General features: G+C 41.1%; 2 protein-coding genes and 1 long non-coding RNA gene across 13 annotated transcripts in view; 2 read left to right on the forward strand and 1 right to left on the reverse strand.

Moving 5' to 3' along the window:
• The window catches only part of SYTL2 (synaptotagmin like 2), a 108,247-nt gene extending 101,226 nt beyond the window's left edge, over window positions 1-7,021 (forward strand). For all 11 annotated transcript variants that reach the window (XM_090265777.1, XM_090265778.1, XM_090265782.1 and 8 more), the window contains 3 exons: window positions 2,791-2,890; window positions 4,919-5,124; window positions 5,914-7,021. In XM_090265777.1, coding sequence (XP_090121903.1) covers window positions 2,791-2,890; window positions 4,919-5,124; window positions 5,914-6,059 — 452 coding nt within the window. In that variant the 3' untranslated portion in view covers window positions 6,060-7,021. The remainder of the gene's footprint in view (window positions 1-2,790; window positions 2,891-4,918; window positions 5,125-5,913) is intronic.
• LOC150018660 (uncharacterized) lies at window positions 106-16,596 on the reverse strand. Its single transcript, XR_016509012.1, has 2 exons — window positions 16,532-16,596; window positions 106-553 (listed from the first exon to the last, which is right to left on the reverse strand). It is a non-coding gene; the product is annotated as an uncharacterized LOC150018660 (long non-coding RNA).
• A 166-nt stretch (window positions 16,597-16,762) lies between these two features.
• On the forward strand, window positions 16,763-18,572 carry CCDC89 (coiled-coil domain containing 89). Its single transcript, XM_090267812.1, has one exon. The coding sequence runs from the start codon at window positions 16,882-16,884 to the stop codon at window positions 17,986-17,988; it is 1,107 nt and encodes a 368-aa protein (XP_090123938.1). The 5' UTR covers window positions 16,763-16,881; the 3' UTR covers window positions 17,989-18,572.
• Window positions 18,573-20,200: the final 1,628 nt, after the last annotated feature.

A 20,200-nucleotide genomic window follows, 5' to 3' on the forward strand; every position in this document is an offset into this window, starting at 1 on the left:
ACTCTCCAAGGTTTTATTTGGGTTGTGTGATATTTTCAAAGGTGAAGCCTTAAACAAACTTTTAACTTAGTAATTGTATAGACCAAATGAGTCAATTCACAGCTGTAAACTAGAAAATTCTCATTTTTTTATTGTGATAAAAACACAAAAAATTTACCATCTTGACCATTTTTAAGTGTACCATTAGTTAAGTATATTCACATTGGTGTGAAGCAGATCTCCAGAACATATCCATTGTCAACTGGTGGTCGTTGACACCAATTCAACACCAACAGGAATCTCCAATTCAATCTGGGGTGAAGAAGGGAACTTTACTCAGTACAAAAGAGAGTCAATTGTGATATAGTATGGCTGGAAAACAGCATGGCTATAGAACAACTCTGAGGCCAGGGGGCCCTGGGTCCAGGCCCCTCTCCAGCTAGACAGTTCTTCTCTGCTCCTCAGTGCTCTGCTTTGTACCAGTCAGCTCCACCCAGTGATCTGATTGGCTTTGCTCTGCTCAGATGACACATCTTCAGTGTTTCAGCTCAGCCAGGGAGACACAGGCTTCCTCCTGGGGTGGAAAGGGAAAGTGCACTCCCTGAGCCAGAAGGGCGCTGGCTAATATGGACAGAAGTCCCCACCCTGGACCCTGATTGGTCTGTGCTCATGCAAATGAGGATTCCAAGTCCTTGCAGTTTTATTAGTTCAAAAGACACTGTCCTTATGGGTCAGAATAGAGTTGCTCTGATTGGCTGGGGTTGCACAGCTCCAATTGGATGGGGAAAGCCTCAATCCTATTGGTTGAAATGGGATTACAGGAACTCCTTTATAAGGGCTGGCTCAAATGGCAGAAACACAGTGTAGGCAGGCAGTTTATTACAGAGCAGGCAGGTTGCATGAGAGGTCCCTGTGCAGAAATGGCTACTAGGCTCTGCTTTTTCATTTGATCCCAGTTAGTCACCAGAAGCCCTTCTTAGTAGGTATATTTTTTCTTCTCAGGGTTCATGCCATTGAATTACAACTTCCCCCCAGCTCCTGGTAACCACCATTACACTTTCTGTTTCTATGAGAAAAATTCTCATTTTTTCCCAGTCCAGTTTCCAGTCCATATTTTAACTTTCACCTTAATCTCCCAAAAGTCTGTGTCTGCACAATGTGAATGGTCTTTCCTGTATACAGAATTTGGACCTACTGACAGTGCTGTGATAAGAATGGAACCTGAGCATTGTCTTTCACAGGTGGGAACTGGGAGAATTCATATGAGCCCCTAAGAAATTAAAGCTCATTGGTCTTCCACTCTCAAGGTCTCATCAGGAGAGAGAGATTTTTTCTGTTGATTACTAATTATAATCTTTCCTGAAGATACTAGTCCTTGCTGTTAGGGCCTCAGGTCTGCAGCCCCATTAAGGAGCAAGAGACAGGCAGGAAATGAATGCCAGCCCACCTCTCATTTCTCAGGCAAGTTCCCCAAGTTATTCTTCTTAAGAATCTGTGTGACGATTATGACTGAAATCAGGGATTGCACAAGTAAATGCTTTCAGTAACCATGCAGTGAAGCTAGTGGGCTGAAAGACAATGGATAGTAAAGACAGTGACTGAACTAGAGACATTCTAATTCAGTTAAAAAAAAAAAAAAGAATTGGAGGACAAGCAAACATATCTTTAGGTCAAATGGTGGCCAAACCACCATCTTGTTACTTCTGAATCTTTCTAAAAGGCAGATTCTTTTATATATAATTTGTATCCTATCATTTATGGTCAACGTGCAGAGAAATTCTGCCAATCTCATTTCCCATTTTCCCCACTATCATTTCTTGGTGGTGGGAGCTGGGGGCTGTGTGTTGTGATGGGCTCCACCTCGTCTGAATTTTGACTCATGTAGTTTCTATTCTCTGTATTGACTTAATCTTCTTCTCAACCTTTCCAAGTCTTAGATGAAGTCCAATCTCCCCCATATAACTTTTCCTGACTATATTCCCCCTCACTGATCACATCTCCTAAACTTTAGAGTAAGAACATGGCATTTCATTCCATATTGCATTTTTATAGTTTTTATTGAATTACTCTCTCTAGTTTAATAGTAAACATTTCCCAAGGGCATGATTTCTTATATTCTTTGTATACTCAATGACATTCCTAGCATAAGCTGAACACATAATACATGCTCATTAAATACTGGTTGGGTTAACTCATCCAGAAAAATATGATACTATTCCTCTGTTAAGGTGTACCCAATCTAGAGAAAAACATCAGACTAAACCAACTTTTCAGTAATACCCTGTCCCTAATATTCACTATTACATGTGTGTATATAATAGTCTTATAAAATGTATACCCTTTTGCACTCTACTTTTAACAAGAAGAGTGACTGTACCTTAGCCAGTACCTGTTTTGGTTATTTTACAATTTTACAGTTAAAATACCTCCTGGCAGCACCAACTGATATTGGTATTAGTGTTTAAAGGTATATGCATTTCACTGAGATATTTTGAATATAATTGTAAATGGATAACTCACATACCTGATGGCTATAATTGATCCTGTTGAGCCAAGCAAAACCTAACAGGAATGATGTAATACTCTATACTTGGAATCATATAAATTATTTTCATAGAGCTGTCTGAGCTCAGTACAGCCAGACTATAAAAGCTATATTTAAGAATGTATAGATCTAACCAATTAGGATCATATCATCAAGCATTAGCTATATCTTTGTGGTAGACCATTTTCAGATTGGCATCTTTAGATAGGGTATTGCCAAGAGAAGAATGGTAGTAAAATTTTATTTTTTTCTCTTCTTTATTATAGGTAAAAAGCTCCCTACAACTGGAGAAGTGCACATCTGGGTGAAGGAATGCCTTGACCTACCACTGCTAAGGGGCAGCCATCTAAGTTCTTTTGTTAAATGGTAACAGCATTGACAACTCGGCCTCCCTCAGTTCTTTCTACAGTAGCCTGGCTTTGCTGGCTGATTTTCATTCCCTATATCTGTGATACTGACACTTGTCATCCATAGTTTAAATAACTTGAGACGGTGACTACATGGACTAGAGGGATCTATGACATGAACCCTCCCAACCCCTAGGCTTCATATAGTTTTAAAAGCATAAAGATGAGAGGGCATATATAAAAATGAAACCAGGGGCCACATACTCAGATATGTAATGTCTTCTAGGGGGTACATCTACTGGCAGGAACAATATTTAGTACTAAAGAGTTAATGAATTTTTACAGTGGGATGTCACACCCCTTGGCTCCTCTATGAAGCACCTGTTTTGTTGCCCATTTGCAAAAAGGCCTTTTGCAAATATCTGTAAATATCTGGAAAGTTATTTGCTAAACAGACCTGTGCTAATAGTTTATAAGAGCTTAGGACAATTTGGGTTCTTAAGTGGCAAACTTTTTTTCCCTGTTGTACATATAAATGCCCGGTATCTAGTAAACAGTAACTAAACACAGATTAGTGTGCCATCCTAGCTCCTTCTGACTAATTTTATCTATACAGAGTCTACCAGAAATCCAGATGTAGCTATTTAATTTTATATGACATTATTTATGATTGTCCCTATACATGTTCTTTTTAAAAAATTGCATTTATTGGGGTAAGAGTTAATAACATTGTATAAGTTTCAGGTGTACAATTCCATAATCCATCATCTGTATATTGCATTGTGTGCACTTCTATCATCATATATTTGACCCCCTTTACTCTCTTCATCCTCCCCTCACCACCACCCCCTTCCCCTTTGGTAACCACCATACTATTATCTATGTCTGTGAGTTTGTTTTGTTTGTATGTTGCTTTCTGTTTTACATCTTACATATGGGTGAAATTGTATCGTTCTTGCCCTTTTCCACCTGACTTATTTCACTTAGCATGATACACTCAAGATTTATCAATGTTGTCACAAGTGGTAGTATTTCATAATTTTTTATGGCTGAGTAGTATTTCATTGTATAAATGTACCACATTCTCTTTATCTAATCATCCATCAAAGGACACTTAGGTTGTTTCATGTCTTGGCTATTGTTAATGATGCTGCAATGAACATAGGGGCATGACACTATACACAAAAATTAACTCAAAATGGATTTAAGATTTGAATATAAGACCTGAAACAATAAAATACATAGAAAAAACATTGGTATTAAATTTATGGACCTTGGTCTTAGAGAGGTTTTAGTAAACTTGACCCCAAAGGCCAGGAAAGTAAAAGCAAAAATAAAAGAATGTGTCTACACAGCAAAAGAAAACATCAATAAACAAAAAGACAATGCATTCTTCATAAATATGAACTAGTAAAATTCTTCAGCTCAGGTCAGTCTCATATTTTGAGACTAGTCTCAGACCTTCTTGCCTTTACAAGGGGCATAATGGGTTAAAGTTAATTCAGTTTTTACCACAAATTAAATGTAAATGATTGCAAATACATAATTTATTCCCCAAATCAACTCTTAACAAATTGGAGAGGTTTCTCTTCTTTTTCAGTTCTGTAGAAGACCAATTTCTTAGGCTATCACAGATATTCAGGAATCGACTGTGCTTCCAAATTTTAAAGGAATCCTCAAACAATTGCTACATAGTATTTACTAAATATAGGAACTGAACTAAGTTGTTTGCTTAATGTGTAATTTTATTATTAACCTTATGAAGTAGGCATTACCATTCTGATCTTATAGATGAGGAAGCAAGTGTCTGAGAGGTTAAGTAACTTCCCCTACAATACACAGCCAATAAGTGGCAGAGTCAGGATTCAAAGCTCTGATGCATGGCCTTTCCAGAGGGATGCAACCCACCGCCTCCCCAGTACAGTTTCTCTACACTCTTTCCTTCCATTCCTTCCACCAATCCTCAGTAGCTGTGTTGAAGTACGCTGGAAGCATAAATGTTCACTATCTTATTCAAGTGCTCTCCCAACAATGTTTCTTTTTGTAGTACAATCCTTCCAGACACAAGTAGGAAAAGTCGCCAGAAGACAAGAGCTGTAGGGAAAACCACCAACCCTGTCTTCAACCACACCATGGTGTATGATGGGTTCAGGCCAGAAGATCTCACAGAGGCCTGTGTAGAGCTTACCGTCTGGGACCATTACAAATTAACCAACCAGTTTTTGGGAGGTCTTCGGATTGGTTTTGGAACAGGTAATTAATATTTGTTACATTTTTTATTTTCTGTGAGCCAAATGCTTCTGGAGACACTAGAGATTTGTTGCTTTGCTTCTTCCTCATGAAAGCGGATATTTTATTTCTATTAAGTGCAATGGAATGAACAAGTGAAGGAATATCAGGCTGTGTGTGCAAAGGGCTCTGGATGTGAGGATTACCAGGATGCAGAGTCTCTCCACATAGAGGTTACCTTATTGTGGGGGAGAGGGAATGGACAAGCCCCCATCACCACTCTTCCCTGAAAAAGCATAAATTTATGGCTCTTTATAGCTAAAAATGTGCTTTCATTAATAATAGTAGCTAACATTTATGGAGTGCTAACTGCTGTACTGAGTGCTTTATTTCCATTATTTCACTTAATCCTACAACAATTCTATGAGCAGTTACTAATGTCTCCAGAACAACTGATGTTCAAAAACTTAACAGAGCTATTAAGTGGCAGGGCCAACATTCAAAGTTGAGTCTGTTCAACACTCAAGCTGTAATCACACCTCCTTGGAGTTCACCTAGCATCTCTTCCAACCCAATGTGTGAATCCTTCCTACCGCTCCCCTCCCCTGTACCTGTGACAGGTTGTCATCTAGCTTTTGAGTACTCTTCTCAGATGGTTAAATAGTTCTTCCTTGTATTGGGTCCCAGATCTCCCCTCCTGGTGATGTTAAAACTCTTCCTAGCTGACTTCCATTGGTGATAAGAATGGAATGACCCCCACCACCACCACCATGAACTACTCCTTTCTTAATGCAAAGTTTCCTTCTTTTTCAGGTAAAAGCTATGGTACTGAAGTGGATTGGATGGACTCTACTTCAGAGGAAGTTGCTTTCTGGGAAAAGATGGTAAATTCCCCCAACACTTGGATTGAAGCAACCCTGCCTCTCAGAATGCTGTTGATTGCCAAGATTTCCAAATGAATCCAAAGTCCATTGGCTCCTCTGCTGAAAACACTAAACAGGTGGAATGTGACCCTGAAAACCTGACTGTGTGGACAGAGATCTTCACCTCCTACCTGTTGGCACTAATGAATACCAACATGAGAGCACATGAGAGTGGTCATAGCATGTCAAAGTCAACCTGCAGGTGCCTCTTTGGTTACAGGCCCAAGAAATTTAAATAACAACAAATGTATAATGTATTTGTGACTCCAACGATAAAGAGATATTTAAGAAAACTAGGAAAATTCAACTGTTGCTTCAAAGAAAAAGCTGCTAAAAAATATTAAACGTGACGTGTTGTTAATGGAAAAAGTTTTCAAGTTTCCCATCATGTGCTTCACCCCAGTCTTGAGCTACTTCAGGACAGCCTGCCCCTTGACCACCGAAATTCCTTACAAGACTGAAAATGTGTAGGTTGTGGGAAAAAGTGACAAAAGGATACTAATATGAGGCAGAGAAAAGGAAGAATATCAGTGATGATAAAGAATTTGACCATAATAAATCTATTTACTCTGTAATCTCTATTAAAATATGGAATTCCATGTTAAGGCAATGAGACTGAGTTTACCGCATGTATTTTGTATCTTGAGAAACTGCTTTCCCTCATCCCAGTGTTAAAAGTCTCGAGTGTGCTTTGGTGCCACCCACTGGCCATACATGGAATTCATTTTTTGGCTTAATTTTCTCCTGAGGTAGGTATCAAGCCTGTATTTTGTAATAGAGTATGTAAAAAAACCAAAAGACCTTGCATATACGTATAAGATTCTGTTTTTCTTATAACTCTATTATATGAAAGCAGCATGAGAGTGGTCACAGACATGATTTGCAACCAAGTTTTAATTAGAATGTAAATTGTTGAATTATACTGTACTTCCTACATATGTATAATTTTCATAACATATTTTGTAAAAACCCTTAGAATAAATTATGATTCAAATGTATTTTCAAATTAATCTGACTTCTTATTTTAAATGAAATACTGTATATTATGAATCCTAAAATCTAAATTTCTAATGTTTTATGAGAGTCTTTACTACAATTCTGGACATTATTTCCTCTAAGTGGGTGGTCTTATCTATTTTATTAAGAGTTTTTACTTTTAAAAATTAGTTGAGAAGCTTTGAAGATACATTAAAATTTATTCTTGAAACGTTTTCCACAGAGACATTTTTGGATAATATTAATATAGAGAGCATTAATCTCTCTTAGGACTCTACTAGTCTGCCTCTCTCAAAACAAAAAGTGATTTAATGTGGGCTAGAAGAAGCCTGGATGGTGGAGGCGAGTGAGATCTTGCAACAGGCGGCTAACAAATGTTATTGAAAACAACTAGAGTGCTTGCCTCCTCCCTAAAACAGATATCAGAACCTTCTACACAGTTGCCCAAAAGAGCAACTAACCTAGATAAACGACTTTCCCATTGTATGTCAAGGCCTTTTGGGGGTGTTTAGTCTAACTATTTCCTCTCCCTGGGCTGACTATGGGGCGGGGCAAGATGAGCTGAGTGGAGGCTAACCTCCAAGCTCGCCTGGACAGTAGCAGAAATGCAAATCCTGTTCCAGCTCCTGCCACTTCACAGTACACACAAGCTGCTTTCTCAGCCTTTCTTTCAGTTACTTGCTCAGCCACCACCTCCCAGCAGTCAGCAAGATCTGAAGCACCACTAGTGAGATTGGTTCTAACATCTCCCCGTCTAGGACTAGGAGTGCCTGCTTCCTGGAATATCGAGATCCCTGACACCAAAGTGAGTAATAGAAACATGCTTCCTGCAGTACCTTCGACTGCCCCAAGACATCAGAGGATTTCATGTCACATTTTTTTTTTCTGAAAAAGAAAATGTAAATCACAACCTTAAATCTCACCTAGCTACAAAAGGAAGGCAAAAGGGGACTTCCATGCATTATAAAGGGTGGGCAACCTGAATTCATTTTTCTTTTTAATTCAGAAAACACAACTAGAAATAAGCCCTCCAACAGGGAGTGTATTGGAAATATATTGAGTTAGCCCTCAGAATTAAAGAAGTATTGCAGGAACCTATGTTATTTGGGGGACTCACAGGCTGGAACCAGGAACTTAGATACTATCTCCAAGGGAATGGAAGAACTTCCAATCTCTTGGCTGAAAGCACTTCTCTTTTCTAGGTTCAGTTTGAGAGATCTCTGGGAGACAATGGCCAGGCTTGGGTCACGTCTGCACCTATTGAGCCCTCTTGTGTCCAGGAATGGATAGAGCAAGACCTTGAGATTGACCCTGCCTGGAATCGAGTCTGCCCTGTGTCCAGGGAGAAGTGACCCCTTCTATCAGAAGAATGGCATGTTATATAGACACGGGTGCTGGAGAAATCCAGAGCTGTAATTTGTGTCTCCCTCAAATGAAAACACTTCAAGATTACATTATTTGAAAAAAATGAAGTAATATTTAAAAGAGCCACTGCTGACTCTTTCCAGAGACGCCTAAATTTCTCCATTCACCATGACTGCTGCAGCTTCTAAGTAGGTAGGGAGGATCCAATTGTAATGGGGTGAAGAGCAGCGGTCCCTGAAAATAGCAGAGCATAAACTCTCACAAGCCTGGATTGGGGAGAAGTAGATGATAGGTCTTTTAAGATACTTTGCATAACAATGGTAAGTTGACAGCTGTGTTGCCACCCCTGGCGTACAGTGACTCATGACAAAGCCAGGGGAGGTAGATGCCCACCCCAGGTATCTGTGCATCATGAGAACTCTTGCCCTGACTAAAGATGGCAGCCAAAAGAAGGTAAAAGATATGGGGAACTGGCAAAAGTAGCACATCATAGGAGGGGCTGGATATGTGGTCACATAGGAAGTTTCAGGCTGAGCATTTAAAATAAGGATGGGCTGAGAGAGACAGAGAGAAAGAGAGAGGGAGGGAGGAAGGTGGGGAAGGAGGGAGAGAGCACGGGGTCTGAGAGAGTGTAGGACGGGAGTGCCCAGTACACCATGAGGTCTGGTGTGTAAGGAGGTGCCACATGGGTAGGAGTAAGAGCTGGAGTAATAAAGAGGAGACCCACTGGGAAACCTGACTGGCACAGATGAACTGAGCTGGGACTGGGAATGCTGAGCCGCAGACTTCTGCTTTTCTGAAAGACAGTACCTCTGACTGGTGTATTCTGAAATTGGCCTGATTTGGTAAAGTGGGGCAGGATTATGTGTTTTGGGGTATTTTAAAGGGAGTGGGACTTAACGGCAAAAATCCTCCATTATACTGAATCTGTATAACCTTTAAAGATTTATTTTTTGAGAGGGGAAGGGAGGGAGAGAGGAAGAGAAACATCACCGTGTGAGAGATACATCGACTGGTTGCCTCTCCCACGCCCCCAACCAGGGACCTGACCCACCAGGCATGGGTCTTGACTGGGAATTGAAATAGCAACTTTTTGGTTCACAGGCCGGCACTCAATCCACTGAGCCACACCAGCAAGGGTGAATCTGTATAATCTTTAAATAAACAGCCCCTTTCATTTTTCCTTCTTGCATCGGGAGTCATGTTTCTTTGCAGTGGGCAATCAAACTCCACAGGTATTCCAGAATAGCACTGGCAGGATTCTGTAACACTAGGAACCCCATGGCCTGCTCTCATGGCCTAGGAATCCACCAAAAGTGTGATTACTGTTAGTCTAGGCTAAGTTCTTCCAGCGAGACCTCGCTGTGTGTACCAGGGAACTTGCTTGGATTTCTTCTGTATACATCTCTGCAAGTGAATTCACCATGCAAGTGAAATTAACCATGCAAGTGAAAACCCTAAATATCCACCTTTGCCTGTACTGCTTGTGATTGTGCTCTCATCTCTTCTCCTGTCTCCATCCCTCCCAGGCTCATTCACTAATTTCACTAGTTTGTTTCACAAAACAAATGCCCCCATGTGTTTGATCCAGTCACAGAATGTTCTTTCCACTTCTTTGGCTGACTTGTTCCAAAAGGCCTGGTTCTCCTTCAGCCTTACAAGAAGATTCATTCTACCACTCTAAGTAGCTTAGTCAGGATGCAGGATCAGACTTCAGATCATTGCTTTCTTATCTTTATTCTTCAAGAGGAGCGATGTATCTGATGTATTCATAGTTATGTCAGCAGCTATCACACTGAACTGCTATTTTTCTATCATTTGTCTTCATCATTAGGCTGTAATCATCTTAAGAGCTGGGACTATAACCTTCAACATAATAATTTCTTGGCAGAGAAGGAAAACTCTGATTCCAAAAAACCTCCGCTGCCTTGCGGCATACCTCTTCAGGGGAAAGGCTAAGGGAGTAAACCCCGACAGAAAATCCGGAGCCAGAGTCCCTAAGGCGGTTTGACGTTGTAGTCAACACCGGCAACTCCTGCGGCGCACCTGAAGCCAAGCTGTATTGACTCCATCTTTCCCTTGGGCCCTTCAGCTGCGAAGAGAGGGGGGGTCTGCTGGATGGGCAACAGCAGACCCTCCATATCACCCTGCCCAGGCTCTGTAGCTTCAGCTTCACTGGAGAGGACACTCCAGTGTCATTGCAAGATGTCGATTCAACACGGGAGGAGACAGATACTGTGTCACTCCCGAGTCGGACTGCACAGCCATTCTCGGCGGTGCAGATAGACTCTTAAGAAGCTACACCATCGTCTCTCGAGACGGATGGCTGCCGACGACGGAATAATTTCTTGGCATATGAATTGAATGAATGAATAAATGAGCAAATGACTGAAGTATGAACTAAAGATCATTAGCTTTGGTATCAAAAAGATCTGCATTTGAATTTGGCTCTATCTCTTACTCTTTGGGTGACCTGGAGCAACTTGCTTAACCTTTCTGTACCTTAGTTTCTTTATTCCCTGTAAACTATAAAATGTGGATAATAATGCCTGTCTTTCAAAAGATTGTTAGATATAATTAAATGAGAGATGTACAAATGCCTAGTACTATGTAGGGTATATCGAAGAACTATAATAGTAGCTTTTGAAGAAAGAAGCATTACCAGTATGGCTCAGTGGTTGGACCATCATACAGGTTCAATTCCCAGTCAGTGCACAAGCCTAAGTTGTGGATAAAAAAGGAGAGATAGACATTAGAAAACCTGAAGGCAAATGGAAGGGACTCATTGGTCACCACTAGGGAGCGCGTTGGCCAAGTTTTATGCCTTGGGCCTCTGGGAAGGGAATATACTGATTACTTTGAGGATCAAAAGTAGCTAGGGAAAAAAAGGTAGAACAAAGAAAACAACCATGGCAGAGAGTAACCAAAAGTCATTATCACTAAACTATAAGTTCTTTGAAGAGTGATGGTATCTGCTCCTCCAATACGCCTTTAAAGACTGCAGCAAGGGTGTCTTCATTCACACCAGATCCGATGGCAAGCTCTACAACCTGGCCCGTCTATGAGCCAAGACCAAAGTCAAAGAGGTGCTCATCCGTGAGATGCTCTTCGCCGACGACGCAGCTTTGACATCACACTCTGAAGAGGGACTTCAGCAGCTAGTCACTTGCCTTTCCCACGCATGCAAGGAGTTCGGACTAGCCATCAGCCTGACGAAGACGAATGTTATGGCTCAAGGCACGGGGACTCCCCCATGCATCACCATTGACGGGTACACCCTGGAGGTTGTCAACGACTTCACTTACCTCGGGTCCACCATCTCGAGCTCTCTGTCAGTTGACTTGGAGGTCAACCGGAGAATCGCCAGGGCAGCCACAGTTATGGCCAGACTGAACCGGCGAGCGTGGAACAATTCCAGCCTCACTGAGAAAACCAGACTGCGCATCTACCAAGCCTGCGTACTCAGCACTCTCCTCTATGGCAGCGAGACGTGGGCCACCTACGCAAGGCACGAAAGGAAACTCAACAGCTTCCACATGAGGTGCCTGCGACGCGTCCTGCGTGTCGCCTGGCAGGATAAGGTCCCCAACACCGAGGTGCTGAAGCGAGCCAATATGAGCAGTTTGCATGCAGTTCTTAGCGAGAGACGCCTCAGGTGGCTCGGCCATGTCAAAAGAATGGATGCAGGCCGTATCCCCAAAGACCTCCTCTACGGCGAGCTAGCAGAAGGCAAGAGGATGACAGGGCGCCCAAAACTGCGGTTCAAAGACATCTGCAAAAAGGACATGACACAATGCTCCATCAATCTCAACACATGGGAAGTTCAAGCAGACGACCGCCTAGCCTGGAGGCTCGCGGTCAGGCAAGGTACGTCACGTGCAGAGGCTGCGCGCAACGAGGAGGCGGCCCAGAAAAGATCGAGGCGGAAGCAGTGTCAACAGCAGCAACAACGGCCATCTGCCTTCACCTGTAACAAGTGTGGCAGGGATTGTCACTCCCGAGTCGGACTGCACAGCCATTCTCGGCGGTGCAGATAGACTCTCAAGAAGCTACGCCATCGTCTCTCGAGACGGACGGCTGCTGACGACGACGACGACGACGACGATGGTATCTAATTTATTAATGTATACTTGCATCTAGCCCCACTCCGTACATTGCAAATATTTGTTGAATAAATCAATGAATGAATATTGATTAAGATTTTGTGAGATTCTTGCCTTGAAAAATAATTTACAGGAGATCGTCAGTAGCAGCAGTGAAAGGGGCAGAGAGGGAGGAGTGCAGTGGGATCCGACCTGGTTGGCATGTACTTTAGGCCATGGGATTCTCCCCACGTGGGAGGGAGTAGTAGCTGCTACTACAGTAGCAGGTTTGTGCATGATCAGTTGTCGACACCATGAACTGGAATAAATGTGGCCCTGGCACCAAGAGGGGATTTGGCTTTGGAGGTTTTGCTATTAGTGCTGGAAAGAAGGAGGAGCCAAAACTCCCACAACAATCACACAGTGCCTTCGGGGCAAACAGCTCTACCTCTGGATTTGGAAAGTTGGCTCCACCACAGCTCCCTTCTTTCTACAAAACTGGATCTAAACGAGCCGATTTTGATGAAGAAAATGCGTATTTTGAAGACCAGGAAGAAGACTAGCAATGTTGATTTACCTTATATTACTGCTGAAAATTAGCTTCTGCACAGCTAAAGAAAACATCCGCAAAATGAAAAGGGAAAACAGTATGGGAAAACATATTTGCCAGTGATACCCTGGATAAGGGTTTAATATCAAAAATATATAAAGAATTCATATGACTCCACACCAGGAAGACAAACAATCCAATTTAAAAATGGGATAGGACCTGAACAGACACTTCACCAAAGAGGAAATACAGAGAGCCCAAAGGCATATGAAAGAATGCTCAACATCACTAGCCATAGAGAGATGCAAATAAAAACCACAATGAGATACCACTTCACACCAGTCAGAATGGCCATCATTCACAAACTAACAAACAACAAGTGCTGGCGAGGATGTGGAGAAACGGGAACCCTGGTACACTGTTGGTGGGAATGCAGACTGGTGCAGCCACTGTGGAAAACAGTATGGAATTTCCTCAAAAAACTAAATGTGGAACTGCCTTTTGACCCAGCAATCCCACTGCTAGGATTATACCCTAAGCATGCTGAAACACCAGTTCAAAAGAATCTGTGCACCTCAATGGTCATAGCAGCGTTATTTATACAATAGCCAAGTGCTGGAAGCAGCCTAAGTGTCCATCAGTAAATGAGTGGATCAAAAAAATGTGGTACATTTACACATTGGAATACTATGCAGGAGAAAGAAAGAAGGAACTCCTAACTTTTGTGACAGCATGGATGGAACTGGAGAGTATTTTGCTAAGTGAAATAAGACAGGCATTGAAAGACAAATACCATATGATTTCACCTGTAAGTGGAAACTAATGAACAAACAAATAAGTTAGCAGAACAGAACCAGAGACATGGGAATAAGGAACAAACTGACAGCAACCTGAGGGAGGAGGGGATGGAATAACAGGAGAAAGAAGGGGAAGGGTCTTGTCAAGGAACAAGTATAAAGGACCCATGGACATGAACAACAGGTGGGAATTGACTGTGGGAGCAGGGGTGGGAGGGTGGGGCAGGGGAGAGCACTGGGGGAAAAATGGGGCAACTGTAATTGAAAAACAATACATTTTTTAAAAAAAAGAAAAAAATCAATGGATTTGTTATTTCAAACAATTTTAACATAGAAGAAATATAAAATATTTTAAATGTGGAAACCCTGATCAACAAATAACTATAAACTAAAAGGGATTTAGAAAAGGAGAAAAAGGAGGGAAAACATCCATAGCTCACCTCAAGAAACAACTGCTATTAACATTTTGAGTATTTTTCCAGTCTTTTTTTTTTCACATATTCTGTGCGTCACTGAACTATATCAGGCAACCATATAAGGTACTCAGCAAAAAAAAAATGTTCAATTATGTATGACCTTTTTATTTAATTGAAGAGGACTATTCTAATTTTCTAGTCACTTGCCTTAACTTTACAAGTTCCATTTAAGCGTATAAAGTTGAAATGCAAGGAAAAGTCAAGAAGATAAAAGGAAAAGTTACAAATAAATTTAACCCATGTTTTTTAAGACTTTGGAACCCACTTTCATAAAACCTCAATATTTTATAATGCAAGTAGTTATTAAAATTTCAGTTCAGGAAATTTCCTCAGTCTTCTACCTTGCTTTTCCTGTGTAGACAAGAGATTCAAGATTTGGGACATGATAGCCTGATCTTTGAGACCAAAGGGAAAATCTGAAACTATTCTTTCAGATCTGTTTTGCTCCCAGTGAAATCTGAAGCATTAAAAAATCCACCTAACAGATATACTAACACCTAGGTTTTCTCTTTATCATTATGACTTAAGAGATAAAGTCTGACACCAGAAACAGTGATTACAGAAATTGTCAACTCTTCATTCTATGCTTAGTTTTCATAGCATCAAGATCATTTGGTTATCTTTCTAACATAAGCATTTTCATGCCATTAAATTACCTGTAAATATGATAATGTTTAATGGCTGAATAATATTGTTATGTGAAAATCTCATAATTTTCTTAATATATTCTCTTTTTGGACGTTTAGGTTTCCAACTTTATTTGCTATAAACTACACTATAGTGAAAAGCTTTGAGTAAAACTTGTTCTTTCAGAAAATATTCTGAGCAAAGTTCTCCCCAGAAGGGCAATCATTAGTTCAAAAAACATAAAAATGTTGCAACTTTTCAGTACATGCTGTCAACTTTCACCAATAGTATAAGACAGTACCTATTTCACTATACCTTTACCAGTCCTAAGAAGTCTGAAAATTAAAGGGAAAACTGAATAATTTGAAAGAGAAATACTAAGTTTAACTTGTGTTTATTGGATCACTGATGGAGTTTAATTCTTTACCATTTCTTTCCCCTCATCTGTGAATTTAATTGTTGATTTATCTTGTAAGATATTAAATAGCTTTATTGATTTTTACAGGCTCTCTATAAAAATATAAATATATTGTCTTTTGCATTTATGGTGGATATTTTTCTCAAGGTGATTTTTGCCTTCAACACACATTTAATCTGAGTTTTCCCAATGTGTCAGGCACTGGTCTAGTCATCATGGACAAAACACACACAGTCCCTACTCTTAATCTCAGGGTTTAATAGGGGGAGGCAGGCAGGTAAACAGTTAAGGTTTTGACATGTTTCATTAGAAGTGCAAATAAGCAATACTGGATGCACGAGTTGTTGGGATCAGGAAAGGCTTCACAGAGGAGATGATTCTTAACTGTAAAATACTGAGCAAACTACTAGAAAGCAACAAGGAACACGGTGGGAAAAGTCATTCCAGGTAAAGGGAACCTACAGACAGGGCCAGAGTGCTGGCTGGTTAAGGGAACTTCAGTAGCTGATTTGGGTTAGGGAGTAAAATGTCAGGCGAGTCCAAAGGAAGGAGAGACTGGAAAGACCTCAAAGGTCACACTATATTTAAAATCATACACAACTTTAGCTCTTCAACAGTCAAAATAAGCTTTTCCTTACTTATCTTTTACATAATGTTTAAGCTAAGAAAGTCCTTCCTAACCCAGAACTTTTATGGTTACCTTTATTTTCTTCTAGTTTCCACTTTTAATACTTTGATTTTTTTACTCTTTACATTTAACTATTTAATTCATCTGGAATGGACTTTGTTATATGATGGTAAGCCTCATTTGGATATTTTCTTCTGTTTTAATGTTTATCATAGCTATATCATTTATTAAGTTTTCTTCTGTAACCTTATTTTGGTAAGGGTAGAAACAGGGAGTGCTGAATATCTAATAAGGATTATTTATTCCCACCTGGGGACATTGCTAAGGAAAACAAAAATAAAATTTAATTGGCGTTTGCTCTTTTACTGAACTGTGCCAAACACTACAGATGCAAACTCACAGCCATTCAGGGTCCTGGCTCTGAATTCCACTGCTGCTTTGCATTTATAGACTGCAATTTTTTTAAGGAGCTAACTCTGTTTCCAAAGACAGTAATTTATTCTAATGACAACTGAAGTGGGGAGAGGAAGGAGGAATAGCCACAGCCAGCTTGATTTGTTTAGTCCTACCGGCAATTAGGTGGGATCAGGTTTCCCGCCTGGATGCTGCCTGGAAATCAAGTGGCTCTGGAATCTCTTCTCTGTGCAGTGTAGGCCAGACACCCGGCTGTGAGCTGAGAGCTGTGATTGGTTAGAAAGGCCCTCATAACCTGACCAGATTGGTTCCGGACTCCCCCTGACCCCTCTGCTGTTACTTCACAGGGTTCCGAAGACCTGCCCACCAATCACAGGGCTCCTTACTGGAGGAAGCAGCTGCTGTAGAGTGCCCGGAGCCCCTAGCAACAGTGCGGCTTTTGAAATCTGAGGGGGAAAGACTGTGGAGCCAGCCCATAGTGGAGGAGAGCGCCTTGTGCCTGAAGATGAGTAGGCTCTCAGGATGTATGGACCCCCCACTCTCTGAAGAATACTTAGATTCACAAAACAAAAAACCGGACAACCAGGAAGAGGAGACGGGGTTTAAAGAACTGGACGGTCTGAAGGAATCCTTGGCAAACCTCCGGGCACTGTCCGAGGAGGAGAAGAGTGAGAAGGCGATGCTTTGCTCCCGCATCCACGAGCAGTCCCAGCTCATCTGCATCCTGAAGCGGAGGTCAGACGAGGCCCTGGAGCGCTGTCAGGTCCTGGAGCTGCTCAACGCAGAGCTGGAGGAGAAGAGGGTGCTGGAGGCTGAGCAGCTGAAGGCCAAGAGCAAGCTTGCCCAGAAGCTGGAGGAACGCTTTATGACCCTGGCAGCTAACCACGAGTCGATGATCCGCTTCAAGGATGAACACAAAAGTCAGAATATCAAGCTGAGAGAGGAGAACGAAAAGCTGAGGCTGGAGAACAGCAGCCTCTTCAGCCAGGCTCTGAAGGACCAGGAGGCTAGAGTCCTGCAGCTTACTGCCCGGAACCAGGCTTTGGCCAAGAAGCTGCAGACTCTGAAACAGCAGTGTGCCCAGGAGGCCTGCCGGGCACAGGCCCGAGAGGGGGAGCTGCTGGAGCTGCAGAGCCAGCAGGCAAGCGCCCACGCCAAGGAGATGGAGCAGCTGCGCAGCCAGCTGCAGAGCCTCGAGCAGCAGCACCAGCAGGCCAGGGCACAGATGGCAAAGGCTGAGCAGGCCCACAGCAGCCTGAGCCAGGAGCTGCAGGCCAGGCTGCAGATGGTCACTCGTGAGAAAGAGGAGCTACTGCAGCTCTCCATGGAGAGGGGCAAGGTGCTTCAGAGCAAGCAAGCAGAGATCCGCCAGCTTGAGGAGAAGTTGGAGACAGCAGATGTGGCCAGGAGACAAGCGCTAGACCGGTTTAAGCAAGAGGCGGTGGCTGTGGACAGTAACTTGAGAGTCCAGGAACTTCAGCGCAGGGTCGATGGGATCCAGAAGGCCTACGACCAGCTCAGGCTGCAGTCAGAAGCCTTCAGAAAGCACAGCCTGGATCTTTTAAGCAAGGAGAGAGAACTCAATGCCAAACTCCGCCATCTCTTCCCATAAGGAAGCTTCCGGCCTCCAATGTAGAATTCAAATATTTGTGCCTTAGCATTATGGCAAGAGTAAAGGTGGTTTTCCATTTTTAAAATACTTTTAAGCCCAAAAGGCAACTCAAAGAAAAGCTACTTTACTATGATATTGGTGGTGTTGACTTTGTAAGGCTAACACTAACTTTCGGTCCTGCCATTTAGAATACATGTGACTTACCAGGTTGTGTTTTGAAATCTTCCTAAGTGTGTTATCAGTATCTCTACCTCTCCCATAATATACTATTTATTCTCAACCTTAGATATTTTCATATATCCTACTATTTTAAATTAGCAGCTTCTAAAGATTTAAGTGAACCTTAACTGTACAATCAAATGTGCTATTGTGAAAAAAATCAGTATAATTCGCCCTTGTAGATAGCTAGGTTTAGTCTCCTATGGCTGAGATTGTAAGCTATAACAGTTAACAGCATAATAACAGCATGGACAACTTGCAGGAAAAAGATGTCTGATTTTGCAACAGGCCAAACAATTGCTTGCTTCACTCGCTTTACAACAGTATCCTTTTAATTTTATTTGCACTAGCTTAGAAATAAAAGATTGAGATCATTAGCAAATTTTATTATAGTCATTCTGTATTAGCAAAAAGATTAAAATAAGTAATCAACTAGTTTTTTTTCCTGCAAGCTTAGATCACATTCCATTTTCTTTTCTCCTAATAAAAACAGGATTTAGAGACACAAGAAGGCAAATATCAGCAGTTTCATTTAATATTGTACACTATACTAATGGACAGAAGGCCCCAATTTGGGGTAACCAGTTGTAGCTGACTGGATATGATACATATAGAAACTCATAGTCATTGTTTTGTTTTTATTAGCACGTGGGAATTTTTTTTTCAATTAGCTTTTTCCTTTTTGAAATATCTAAACTGAATGTATATATGTATACTTACAGCATTTTTGTAGGAATACCTAAATTAGTAGTTACAAAAACAGAAAAAAAGTTACAATATATACTTATATAAAGTTCTTAAAGAGGTAGTTATTAAAAATACATTTTATGCTTCCTTATTTCCCTGTATTTAGTTGATATATAAACATTATTATGAATAGGTCTCAAAACAAATTGTAATGTAGTGTTTTCTCACCCATTTGGTGTCAAGAGTGCCAAGAGTTACCTACTACTTTGGAATTTTTTTAAAAAATATTACTTGGTACCTTTTGAATTCTATTTTCTTTTTTTTTTTTGTAAATTTTTTATGGTATATTTTTTCCATTACCATTTAGTTGCCTCATTTGATAAACAATTTTAATGGTCACCTTACCTCAGGCATCTTTTAAAACCTATTTTCCCACAGTTAATAATTATTAAGATTGAGATATTAAATACAAATCTCAGGGAACCATGTCACTGGCTTTGGAAGGACTATTTACTTCCTCTTACATGTTACCAAGGATCAGAATATAGGGGCTAACTTAATAATGGTTATCATCTTTTGAGTCTGTACTATTTATCATTATGCTGAAGCTCTAGAAATAGGTTATTTTATTTAATCCTTAAGGCCATTCAAGAAGGTAATTATGTTCATTGTATTTCAAAGAAGAGGAAACAAGGATTTAGTAATTTGCCAAAAACCACCTAGTCACTGAAGGAGCTGGGATTTTGCTGACACTACCACACTGAAAGATTTGTTGATTGTTCACTGAGTGCGATGCTCTGGGGGTAGGCACTGAAAATAAGCATGAAGAAGTATGTTTTCTGCCTTGGAAGATCTCCCACACAGTCTAGGCTAGGGGCAAAAAAGCAATTACATGCAGTACAGTGTGTTTCCACTGGGTGTTATGAGATCCCAGTGGATAAGACCATACACACACACATGCGCGCACACACACGCGCACACACACACACACACACACACACACACACACACCAGCTAACTCTGCCTGGAGGTAAGGGTTAGATGGTAGAGGATTTTCAGAGATCAGTAACACAGGAATTGATATACGACCTGGTTGTTAACTTACTAGTAGAATTTCATTAGGTGGATAAAAAGGAGAAATGTTTGAGATAGAAAGTCATGGAGGTTTTTTTTTTTTAAGTCCAGAATATTTGGGGAAATAATAAGTATTTGGGAGGAGGTGCAGAGAAGCATGTCTGCAGATAGAAATGGAAGAGTAGGTTTTTGACATAATATAGTCTTGAAAGTCAGGCTGGCACCTTATATT

The sequence above is a fragment of the Furipterus horrens genome, unplaced genomic scaffold (assembly GCF_987537825.1).
Source record: "Furipterus horrens unplaced genomic scaffold, mFurHor1.1.pri manual_scaffold_2, whole genome shotgun sequence".
Lineage (NCBI taxonomy): Eukaryota > Metazoa > Chordata > Mammalia > Chiroptera > Furipteridae > Furipterus > Furipterus horrens.